The sequence below is a fragment of the Mustelus asterias genome, chromosome 24 (assembly GCF_964213995.1).
Source record: "Mustelus asterias chromosome 24, sMusAst1.hap1.1, whole genome shotgun sequence".
NCBI lineage: Eukaryota > Metazoa > Chordata > Chondrichthyes > Carcharhiniformes > Triakidae > Mustelus > Mustelus asterias.
In genome coordinates, this window is record NC_135824.1 from 6,609,123 (window position 1) to 6,622,200 (window position 13,078).

A 13,078-nucleotide genomic window follows, 5' to 3' on the forward strand; every position below is an offset into this window, starting at 1 on the left:
CAGAGGGATGTTTTTTACACAGAGGGTGGTGGGGGCCTGGAATGCGCTGCCAAGTAGGGTGGTGGAGGCAGGCACGCTGACATCGTTTAAGACTTACCTGGATAGTCACATGAGCAGCCTGGGAATGGAGGGATACAAACGATTGGTCTAGTTGGACCAAGGAGCGGCACAGGCTTGGAGGGCTGAAGGGCCTGTTTCCTGTGCTGTACTGTTCTTTGTTGAACCTTCAGATGCTTTCTTTCCATTAGACTTAAATCCATCTGTCCTAGCCAATTGCAGTACAGGAGCTTGGTATTATCAGGTCCTGCATCCCTTTTGCCCATAATTCCTTGATTGCTTTTATGTCTGTACGTCTTGTTTAGGGTTGTTTAGGGTTTAGGGTTGGTTCAAAGTTTAGTGAGGCCAGTTTGGTGATGGGAGGTGCATTTAATAGGGTGAATGGGGAACCTGCTGCCTTCCCACCTCTACCCCGATTAAGTTTTGAGGTGGGAGGGCTCATATGAAGGCCTTCCCATCAGTCACCATTGAGACCCTTAAGTGATTAGCCCTCATCCAGCCACTGCTGGACCCACCAGACTAAAAGCTTTGAAAACAAACCCCGTCAGGCTGCCTTAGGGGCTTCAGGGGTTCCTCCATTCAGAGGCACATAGTGCCTGATCAAGGAGGCTTGGCATTGAGATGGCAGGGGTCTGCTGATAGCCCTCTACCCATAACCCCATATATTTACCCTGCTAATCCTCTTGACACCAAGCGACAATTTAGCATAGCCAATCCACCTAACCCACACATCTTTGGACTATGGGAGGAAACTGGAGCACTCGGAGGAAACCCACGCAGACATGGGGAGAATGTGCAGACTCCACACAGACAGTGATCCAAGGATGGAATTGAACCCGGGTCCTTGGTGCCGTGAGGCAGCAGTGCGGCAGCAGTGCTAACCACTGCGCCCCTGTGCCACCCTTTATGGGTGGGGATAGAATGTACTTTTGAGGGAGAGAACACTCCACATTTTCTAACCTGCCTTTTGTCTCCGTAGGCGCCAGACAGTGACCAGTACCCCCTGCTGGATTGAGCTTCACCTGAACGGACCTCTGCAGTGGCTGGATAAAGTCCTCACCCAGATGGGATCTCCAGCCATTCGGTGTTCAAGCATGTCGTAAAAGATTGGTGTTATCTCAGGGAAGACACCTGTCAAATTTTGCTGGCCGAGTGTAGCTGTTAATTTATAGAAAGGTAAATCGACGACGACTTCTGCAGTGATACCCGGTACCATCATTGCCACTTTCCAATGATAACTATGAGCACTTTCTGTGGCAATGCTGTTCGGAAATATTTACAAGGGAAAACGCAAAATGACGACATACAAAGAAAAACACCAATTTTCAATTTTTTTTTACTGGAGAAAAACTATTGTGTCTTGCCATGCTACCAGATGGCAAATTTGTCAGTGGTTGTCTTGTGCCAACTGTAAGTCTGGCCATTTTATATTATTTGACTTTTTTTTAGTGTCCTGTCTCTACGACTAGACTGAATAGTACAGTTGCCTGGAGACAAATTGATCTCTCTCTCTGGTTTTTACTCTTTAACGTCCTCGTGGAACTTTTGATAGTTACGCCTGGGAAGAAGGTTGGTTCCTGCCTGCAATTGTCATGGTAACTTGAGCCATTTGTTACACTCGAGAGAGAAATGATTACAACCGTTCTATTCAGACCTCCTCCTCGCAAAACTCAGTTTTGAACCCACGATGGTTCTGCAGGGCCCCACCGCTGCATGGCAGCAACTGCCGGGGACTGGAGAATGGAACTGCCCTTCCCAGGGCATATTCTCATCATCAATGTACTGGAAGCTTATGATTTCTTCTGCCAGTTCTGTTTTTTCCTACTGTATTTCTACTTGTCGTACAAAAGTTTGACTTGTACACTAACCACCCACTTATACAACTTCCCCCTTTTCTAGTCAGAGTTGATACAGGTTTCAAGCACTTGATTATAGTAGTTGGCAGCTGTTATTTCTGAATGACCTGATCTACGCTGATAACTTTTGCATTGGATTCAATGAAGCTGAGGGATGCTTATTTTAGTTAAAGGCGCTATATAACTGCAAGGTGTAGAGCTGTGCAGAGCGGCCAATGTTTATTGATTAAGCATGACTCCAGTTAACTGCACCCCCCCCCCCCCCAGCACTTGACACCAGCGTCTGTGGTGTCTGCAGCACTTGCATAACGTTTGTCAGTAAAAATCAAGGTGCCATCTAATAGTTGTGCCCAAAAGGCTCGTACAAGCCAGGGAGTTCCAGGATTAGTGTGGTGTTGGCTGATCTCAGAGTGGTGGCTATGGGCCTTTACTGCCCCTGAGATGTTGTGGGGGACAAATCATCCAGGGTTCTTGCTGCTGGGCTTCAGCACTTGTGAAGACAGGGCAGGAGTGCACTGTGAGGGGGCAAGGATAGAGCAGAGCGCCAATGACGAGGCAGCACTGTGACACCCTCAACACGCATTCGCTAGGCTCCCACAATTTGGGCAAGTGGAAATCAGCTAGCATCCGTGGAACCTGCAACTTCACAACAAGCTGTGTGGCAAAGGGTTAAGAAATTAGGGGAAGATAAATGCAGCATTTTTTAACCTGGTGTCTTCACTTGATGCCTTTGCAGTAATCATTTTTATTTTCTTTTTAAGTTTTTTTTCTGAAGGGGTCCAATTCAAACTTGTAACACAAGCTATGTTTCCGTCTCTGGACAGAGTGAGACTTTGGCTGAACTGAAACAATAGGCACATACCATCAAACATCCATTTAAATCTGTAAAGCAATGCTTTTGGCTAATACCAAATTCACTGGTATTGTTCTTCATGCTTTGATATTTATGTTAACAGTGGAAGCCAGTTTGGTGGAAGTAATAATTCCTGCTCCTGGAATGAAAATCAGGAATTAGAAATGCATACACACACACTAGATCTGTCTGAAGTGGGGTATAGAAACTTAACTATTATATTAGCATATCATGGGACAGTGCCTGGAGATAGAAATAGTAAGACAATGTTGGATGATTGCTCTGCCCTACCCAGTTTTTCACAGACCTCCTGCATTTTACCCAGGTGTTAGTTTTTTTGCATGAAATATGCACAAATATGAGGGGCCTATTCCCCCATCACAACTAAGTTTTATTATGCTGTCTCTATATGTGTGTAAGGATCATTGGATGCCAATCCAGAGGGCAAACTCTAACTGATATTTGCCTGATTTTTAGTTCTGGGGTATCATAGTGCCCCAGAACCACCTGACCTAGCTGAGATCAATTAATAGCAGAGATCAGGAATTAATCTGCATCAGTGTCTTGACTTACTGGACCATCAGGACTAAACCTGTTGGTGCAAAACTATTCACACAGCTGTGAGGGGGAAACAAGTGAAAGTGTAGGGCAATTTATTGTAATAGTTTGCTGTTTTAAGCTGAACTCTTGTAATTTACCCTGTTCCAGTCACTCCCTTTGGAATTCTGTTCCAACTACTTTCCTTAAAACCTCCTTTGTCTTCATTTCTTCCCCATTTATAAAGTGCTCAGAGATGTTTTTATGCGAGTGTTATTGTGTGCATTTCTGTATAAACTTACCTCTGGGGATTTTGTGGGGGAAGGGGCCACATTATATGTGAGTTGGTGTGTTGAGTTGAATGGGGTGGGATGGTTTGGGTAGAAATCAGAAACATTGGTCTGTTGCCTCGCAGTGTGTGTACTTGTATGGGAAGTCTATTCTCCAGTCTTCTTGGATCCCATTGCCACTGGACCAAGGTCTTGTTCCGTCAAGCCTGTGTGGTAGCTGGTGTGTAACTGCTACCTCGTATTTAAACAACAGATGCATGGGCATCTTCCCCCTTTAAAATGAAGTTGGGGACCTGGAACGTCAGGACCCTCATGGACAACCCCAACAGCGACAGACCGGACCGGCGTACTGCTATCATTGCCTGGGAGCTCAGAAGTTTCAACATTAACATTGCTGCCCTAAGCGAGACCTGGCGAGCAGGGGGAGGCCAGCTCAAGGAACGACAAAGAATCATCTATGCTTGAAACCTTGGCTCTGTTCAGACCTGCTGAGATTTTCCTGCATTTTCTGTTTTTGTTTCAGATTCCAGCATCTGTGGTCATTTTGCTTTTATCAAGGAACAAGGTAATGGTTCCACCTTCTGGAAAGGTAAACCTGAAGAAGATTGTTTCCTCCACAGGGTTGGCATCGCCATTAAAAATGAAGTTGGCTCTCTGACTCTCCTTGCGGGATAGACCAGTGTGTCATGACACCTTGGCTCAACCTAGCCCAGAGCCAGTGCGCTAAAGTCCTTAGTGTGTACACCTCAATACTGGAAGCTACAGACAAGTCCAAAAAAGAATTTTTCCAGCCTCGAACAATCCTTAGCCCCGAGTCCAAATGGGCAACAAACTGATCCTCCTTGGTGACTTCAGCTCCAAAGTTAGAAAGGACACAGACCGCAACGAGGGGTAATCGGTAGTGAGTGGGGTAAGGAAACCCAACACCAACGGTATTCTGTTCCTGTCAAAATGCCTAAAACACAGCCTTGTCATAACTAACACCTTGTTGTGGCAAAGGGACAAGTACAAGGCCTCATGGTAACACCGCAGCTTCTCTCCAAGCACAGGGACCTGCTCGACTGCGTCGTTATCCAAACGAAAGACCACAAGGACTTGCATAACACCGGCGCTATGACAGGAGCCAATGATTGCTGGATGGACTACTGTCTAATCTGCTCTGTGATCAACAATGTTGCCCCAAAGCAGTAACAGCAACAGAAATCATGCTGCAGGAAAATCAATGTTGAGGAGAGAGACCTATTAAGCCAGTGCTTCACTGCCAACCTGACACTACCCAGTGAGCAGATGCAGTGTCCACAGCACCGGTCTGTTCCCAAGGCCTTTATAATCAGCACCTTCAAAGAGACGCTTTGTCACTTGACCAAGACTGGTTCAACCAGGAGCTGATGAGCTTCAAGCACAAGACTTTTCTGAACCTGGAACAGTAACCCTACTCAAGAGCAAGTAAACAGCTCTACAGACGGCTGAGCGCCAGTAAAAAGCCCATGACCTAAAGAACAGATGGCGGGTGGAGAAAGTGCAGGAGATCTAGCAGTTAACTGACAATCATGAAAATGTGGGGTTTCTTGAGCACAGTTAAGACCACCTCTGGCCCAAGTACCCAGGATTCTACCACATCGCTGGCTAAGAATGGAGAGGTGCCCATCAAGAACAGTGGGTCAGTCAGTGCACACTGACCTCATTAACAGAGACTCTGTCTTCAAGCGTCCTCGATTCCACTAAAACAGACTTGTCTGTAGCAGAGAAGACCTACTCCCTTATCTGGAAGGAGAATAACATGCTAGGAGATCTGAGATGCTAAAATCGAGGTCATTTTTTAAATAGGTACCTGGTCCAACTGCAGTAGTTACAGCTGGATTTCCCTGCTGTCAGCAATAGGACTCCTTAATTGCCATCTCTGAGAGTCACAATGCGGATTCCGCCCACTAAGAGGCACAATCGACATGATCTTCATTGCACAGCAACTACAAGAGAAATGCCGGGAACAGCACCAACTCTTGAGGCCACCTTTGACCTCAAAGGCCATCAACAATGTCAACCACAAGGGATTATGGCGTGTCCTCCATTTTGGCTGCCCCCAAACATTTGTCACCATCCTCCCCCCGCTCCATCATCATATGCAAGCAGTGATCCTGACCAACGGGTCCACCATGGACCCAATTTATATTCGGACTGGGGTCAAGCGAGGCTGTCATCGCATCGACGATCTTCTCAATTTCCCTTGTTGCAATTTTCCCTCAGCAAGTTGCCAGCTGGAGTGGAGCGAAACAACAACAATAAAGGGAATCTGTTTACCCTGCACTTCGTGCAGGTCAGATCCAAGCTCATCCCACCCTCTGTCATTGAAGTACAGTATGCAGATGATGCTTGTATCTGTGCCCCCGCAGAGGCTGAACCCAAGCAATGATCAACAACACCTTCACTGAGACATATACAAACATGGGCCTTCATAGTAAACATTTGTAAGACAAAGATCCTCTACCAATGAGACATTTCCCCCCCCCCCCCCCCGGACAAGGCATTGGACAACATCAACCCCTTTCTGTACCTTGGGAACCTACTGTTAACAAGGGCAGACAGTGAGTAGGTTTAACACTGCCTTGTGTGCCAGCACAGCCTTTAGTTCCCTGAGGAAGAGATTTGAAGACCTGGACCTCAGACCTGCCACCAAGCTCACGGTCTGCAGAATGCAGATACCTGCCTTCCCTTTATAGATCAGCTATGTGGACTATGTACAGCAGGCACCCCAAAACCCTGGAGCACCACCAGCTGTGCCTCTGCTAGATCCTGCAAATGCAGTGGTGGATAGAAACACCAACATCTGCGTTCTTGCTCAATCCAACATCCTCAGCATTGACCATGCTCCGACAACTCTGCTGGGTGGGCCAAAACGTCCTAACACAAGACCCCTGAAGCTAGTGGTCTATTCAGAGCTTCGACATCATGAATTAGCCCTAGGAAGGCAGAGGAAATGCTTCAAGGACATCCTTGGCCTTCTTGGAAAAAGTAGAACATCCACACCAACATCTGGGAAGCCCTGGCCCAAGAACACCCAAAGTGGAGGAAAAGCATCCGGAAAGAAGCTGGATGCAGAATTTCATCAAGAGCAAATTGAAGCCAAATGTTGGTTGCGTGGCAACCCAGGCACCCACCCACCTGCTCCTCCAACCACCATCTGCTCCACCTCACATTGGACTTCAGTCACCCGAGAACTACTTTTTAGGCTGGAAGCAAGTCCACCCCGACCAAGGGACTGCCTTAGAAGTAGTATCGCAATGGAAGGGTGTGGAACATTTCCTGCCCTGATTACAAGGAGTCTTGTTTTAAAATTAAGGATATTTTATGACAGAGGAGGGGTGTAATGTACACAATACATAACATTCATTGCCTGGAAATTGTGTGCAATGACCATCTCCAATAAGACAGAACCATTGACTCTTGATATTTAATAGCATTACTATTGCTGAATCTCCCACTATCACCGTCCTGAGGGTTACCATTGACCAGAAATTGAACTGGACTAGCTGTATAAATACTGTGGCTACAAGGATAGGTCAGAGGCTGGGTCACGCTGTGAGTAACTCACCTGACTTCCATCTGCATGGCACAAGTCAGGAGTGTGATCGAATACTTCTAGATGAATGCAGCTCCAGCAACACAAGAAACTTGACACCATGCAGGCTCAAGCAGCCCACTTGATTGGCACTCCCTCCCATTTACAAGATGCACAGTAGGATCTCACCGAGGCCGGCACCTTCTAACCCCAGGACCATAACCATCTGGAAAGATAAGGACAGCAGACACCTTGGAACACCACCATCTGGAAGTTCCTCTCCAAGTTACCATCCTGACTGGGAAATATATTACCATTTCTTCACTGGGTCAAAATCCTGGAACACCCTCCCTAACAGCACTGTGGGTTCACCTATACCTCAGGGCTGCAGCAGGTCAAGAAGGTAACTCACCACCACCAGCTTAAGGGCAACCATGGATGGACAATAAATGCTGGCCCAGCCAGTAACGCACACATCCCACAAAGGAACAAAAACATGCGCTATTCAACCTTCCTTAAGGTCAGCAGTGGGAATGTTCACTGATGATTGACAATGTTAATCACCATTTGTACACCTCAGATATCAAAGCAGTCCATGTCCAAATGCAGCAAGAGCTAGCTAATATTCAGGCTTGGGCTGACAAGTGGCAAGTAACCAATCACCTCCAAGAGAGGATCCAACCATCGCACCTTGACATTACCATAGCTGAATCCTCCACTCTCAACATCCTAAGCGTTACCATTGACTAGAAATTGAACTAGACTAGTCAGGGAAATACTGTGGCTACAAGAGCAGGTCAGAGGTTGGGAATCCTGACTCTGCAAAGCTTGTCCACCATCTGCAAGGTACAAGTCATGAGTGTAATGGCATACTCTCCCCTTGCCTGAATGAGCGTAGATCCAACAACATTCATGAAGCTTGACACCATCGAGGACAAAACAGCCAACTTGATTGGCACCCCATCCACAAACATTCATTCCACCACCACTGACCCACGTTAGCAGCCATGTGTACCATCAACAAGGTGCACCTTGGACAGTACCTTCTAAACTCTCAACCACTACCATCTAGAAGGAAACGGGCAACAGACACATGGGAGTACCGTCTTGTGGAAGTTCCCCGCCAAGCCACTCACCAACCTGACTTGGAAATACATCACTGTTCCTTTACTGTTGCTGAGTCAAAATCTTGGAACTCCCTCCCTAGCTCTGGGTGTATCTACACCACGTGGACTGCAGCAATTGAAGAAGGTATTTCACCATCTTTTCAAGAGCAATTAGGGATGGGCAATAAATGCTAGCCAGCGAGGCCCATAAATAATTTTTCAAAACCAGATTAACTAGTCATTCACGACTTGGCTACGTGTAGAATGACAAATGCAATGGCGAGACAAACACAGCAAAGTAATTGATTTTGATATGGACAAAGGTGTGTAAATAAATCACATTCCATTTTAGCTCAACTTTTGTTGGGGCACTCTTTGGGGGAGGTAGCCGCCATAATGCAGACTAATGCTGGTAAAACAAGCTTTTGAGGCAACCTGTCATTTCCCTTCCCAGGACCTCAGTTGTATCCGATCAAGGCAGGAGTTTGGTGTTCACTCCTAAGGAGACATAAGCACACCTTTCAGGGAAACTCTAGCTAGCATTCAGATCAATTGGAAACTTGTAGCCACACCGAAGCGGACAGTAGTTGGTGTACAGGAGATGCTTCAGACTAACTCTTCCTAAACATTTTTCTTGACATCCCTGTAGGAAAAGCAGCTGGCCTCAATTCTACACCTCCCCATAAGCCCAGTCTATGCCTGTCACAAACATTGCCATGTGTTTTTTTTGAACAGATGGTAACAATTATTCTTAGTGGAGGAAAGTTCCAAGCCTGATTAAATGAGGTTTAAAGAGAAAATTGTAATAACTGACCTTTTAGTATATATGTTTTTTTTTAATGTTTTCATTCTACTCAACAGTTCATGCTTTTATTTTTAAAAAATACATGCAAGAAAATTAGTGTCTGCTCAGGATTTCTTAGAATTAATATCGTCGTAGCTTTAGATCTGGAAAATAGGTACTTCTGAAAATGCCACTGGAACGTAGCACATTGAATGAGAAGAGATGATTTGTCCTTTTAATACTTCTCCTTCCACAATAAATACCTCTGATTTTTATGTCAGTCCCTTGACTATTTTAAGATTGAAATTAGAATGTGGTACTAATCCAAAATACAGTAAATACTCATGTTAGGCAGCATCTAGGGAGAGAAATCATAGAAACCCTACAGTGCAGAAGGAGGCCATTCGGCCCATCGAGTCTGCACCCACCACAATCCCACCCAGGCCCTACCCCCATATCCCTACACATTTACCCACTAATCTCTCTAACCTACGCATCTCAGGACTCTAAGGGGCAATTTTTAACATGGCCAATCAACCTAACCCACACATCTTTGGACTGTGGGAGGAAACCGGAGCACCCGGAGGAAACCCACACAGACACGAGGAGAATATGCAAACTCCACACAGACAGTGCCCCAAGCCGGGAATCGAACCCAGGTCCCTGGAGCTGTGAAGCAGCAGTGCTAACCACTGTGCTACCGTGCCACCCCAGAGAAACTGTTTCAGGTTGATGACAAAGAAAATTACAGCACAGGAACAGGCCCGGGGCCCTCCAAGGCTGCACCGACTGAACTAAAACCCCCTACCCTTCTATTCCCATCCTGTTCATGTATTTGTCCAGACGCCCCTTAAAAGTCACTATCGTATCTGCTTCCACTACCTCCTCCGGCAGTGAGTTCCAGGCACCCACTACCTGTGTGTGAAAAAAAAAAACTTGCTTCATACATCTCCTTTAAACCTTGCCCCTCGCATCTTATGCCCCGTAGTAATTGACTCTTCCACCCTGACCTTTCATCAGAATGCCCAAAAGGTCATGGACCTAAAACAATGACTGTTTCTCTCTCCACAGATATTACCCAAGTTATTTTCAACATTCTCAGTTTCTATGATGGAGAAAATTTGGTATGTACATCACACACTGATAGAAAGTTGTTCATGCAAGCACAACTCTCACTCAATAGGAGCTTCATAAGATTCAGGCACCCATAAGTATACCAACTGCAACACAGATGTGATGTTGAGGGAAATGCTCAAACAGCTGGGGCCAAAGCTATGAAAGATTCCCTATATACAGATATCCCCATACACTTAGTGTAAAAGAGAACACAGAGTAGAAGCAGAGAATTCAGACACTGATTAGCAGAGACTTTGAGACACCCATGGCTTTGGTTGATGTTACAATCATGAAGCATCAACAGGCCTCACCTACTGCAACAACATCTACTACTACTACTACTACACCCGCACCAAATCTTCAGAACTGCCCTTTCCTGCTTTGAACAGCACAAGGTGTAGGAATGTAACTGTACACAGCAAGGAAATCCCAGATTCACCCTCCAGGTGCAAGTCAGAGAATTAGGAAGCTACAGAAAATATTGTGTTTCTGATGGAAATTAATGACAGTATAGATTTAGAAATTTTGATTCCTGGCATTTGCAGTGCTTTTTTAAAGAAATAAATCTATAATCAAGTGATATTGCAGCGGTAAGATAAAAGCAAAATACTGTAGATGCTAGAATCTGGAACAAAAACAGAAAATGCTGGAAAATCTCAGGAGGTCTGACAGCACTTGCAGTGAGAGAGAATAGAGCCAATGTTCTGAGTCTGGATGACCCTTTGTCGGAGGGTCTGACAAAGGGTCATTAACATTTGAAACATTGGCTCTATTCTCTCTCCACAGATGCCATCAGACTCGCTGAGATTTTCCAGCATTTTCTGTTTTTGATATTGCAGCACTTTTGTGCCAGACTTCCCCGCGGCATCAAGTATGGATTAAGAGACAGAAACCTCCCAGAATTGGACCAGGTTGTAAATATATGAAATTGATCGTGTAATCTTAATGTCCATACATCTTTAGACCTTTAACACTAGCAAAAGGCAAGCACCCCAACAAGCACTTATGTACACTGCAAATTCTCAATGTGAAATGCAGATTATAGTCCCAGCCTGGCTGTACAATCAAGCACTACCCAAATGGCCCAGTGCTAAATTAGCTACGTGGCACTCCCAAGGCGTATATCAACCAGACTATCATCTTGTGTGAGACGCGCTACTGCTGCTCCTCATCAAACAACCTGCAGTCAAGGAACACCAGCAAAACTAGGATAGACCATGCCTCAAACATTGGCCGTAGAAATATTGGAAAAATATTCTCCCCCAAGCTCCATGGAGGCAATCTGACTATATTTGTAATAGTTGTATGTTTTACTAGTTTGGAAGCTTCTGTTCGAATTAAAAGGGAATAATTTTGTGCAAGGTGGATTAAAGCACTGTATTGAAGAGGTTCTCATAGTATTAATGTTTAAACAGAGACCAGCTTCAACGGGCCTACTTTTGGACTTTGTCTACCCGAGCATGTTTTGTGGTGCAGTGCATCATGGCGTGAAGCACCCTCCACAACCGCATCTGTGATGCTTACAACAGTGGAAGTGATAACTCATGGAATCAAAAGAAAAGCTATCCCATGCTGTGTGTATTTTTCTATTTAATGAAATGTAATGTGATTGTACGAACATATTTTTTACAAAAATTGGCCTGCAAATTGAAGGCAATTGAAAACCTACGTCTACCTTTATTGCTTACATACGAGGCCATGGATGAAGTTTAGATTGACTACCCTATGACCCACGTAGCTTTTTATCATGTTCTGTAGGGGTACCTTGTGAATCTCTCCAAGTAGCATTAAGCTATTTAGTTCCAGCAGATAATGCTGCATTACTTTCCCATTTTACAAAAAAAAGGTGCTTTCTTGTACATTGTTGCTGTTTTCTACTTTAAAGTGTTCGGAAATGGCCAAAAATTCTTTTCAATTTATGTAAATGTTTCAATGTTATTAAAGTTCATTTTATCATGTAACCATCATTAATGGAGTAATTTTGTTATATCAGCTATTCATGGATTAAGGGAAACCACACCCAAAAGTTCATCTTTGGATACAGAAAGCTTTGGTTCCATGGTGTCAACAGGACTGGTTGCCCTTACACCAGTCTTCATCTGCAATCTTAAATGGTGAACGCTAACCCCACGTAATTGTAGGGCAAATTTAAAAAGCCATACTCAACTGTGCCTTCATTCAATATTTAGGGCAGGATGGAGCCCTGTTGGATTGTGATCAGGAATGAAACTTCATGGCTACATATGGAGGTTTGCGGAAATGAAATTTGAGAGCAATTGCTACTCATCAAAATCCTGTGCTATCCTTTCTTTGAGCACAAGGAAACCATCAAGTATTAAGTACAGAGCTACAATATGCACCCTTACATCATTATATGCATGGACACCACAATGGTAGACCACATTTTTTTTTTAAAAACCACAAGTTTGTGACTAAATTCCTTTGCTGAACAAAGAAATCAAGCACATTTATACAGATATTGCCAAATAATAGTATTAAGTTGTCAGCATTAATCATGGGTTCATTGGTCAGTGCGGCAAAACGAACAAGAGAAAATGCACCGGGGGCCAAAAAACCTGTCCCTTTTTAGTAGACCAGCTCCTCCGACTGCCTCCCTCAGTCCCACCTCCCTCAGAAACACATCCAGATATTTAAGCCTTTATGTCACACACTGGTTTGTACAAAATTCCTTTTCTCTGGGTTAACCGCTTAAAATATTACGCGGAGCAATTTTATGTGAATGAAGACTTGCATTTATATCAAGCCTCATCACATTGCAAACATGCTAAAGTGCAGTCACTTAACGTAGATAACGTAATAACCATAATGCACACATCAAGATCCCACAATAATAATGAGGCGAATGGCCATTTCAGCAGCTTTTACTGGTGGCGAGGAGAATATTAGGAATGAAATCATGAGA

The 13,078-nt window shown here is 44.7% G+C and overlaps 1 protein-coding gene across 2 annotated transcripts in view; it reads left to right on the forward strand.

The window, feature by feature from the left end:
- LOC144511178 (mothers against decapentaplegic homolog 3) overlaps positions 1–12,116 on the forward strand; it is a 125,824-nt gene extending 113,708 nt beyond the window's left edge. The window contains exons 9-10 of one of the 2 annotated variants that reach the window (XR_013500756.1): positions 1,037–10,163; positions 11,571–12,116. Coding sequence is in view for 1 of the 2 variants with exons in the window: in XM_078241236.1 (XP_078097362.1) it covers positions 1,037–1,160 (124 nt within the window). In the remaining variant the exon portion in view is untranslated. Of the gene's footprint in view, positions 1–1,036 lie in introns of both variants that reach the window. The other variant, XM_078241236.1, reaches the window with a different exon arrangement.
- Positions 12,117–13,078: the final 962 nt, after the last annotated feature.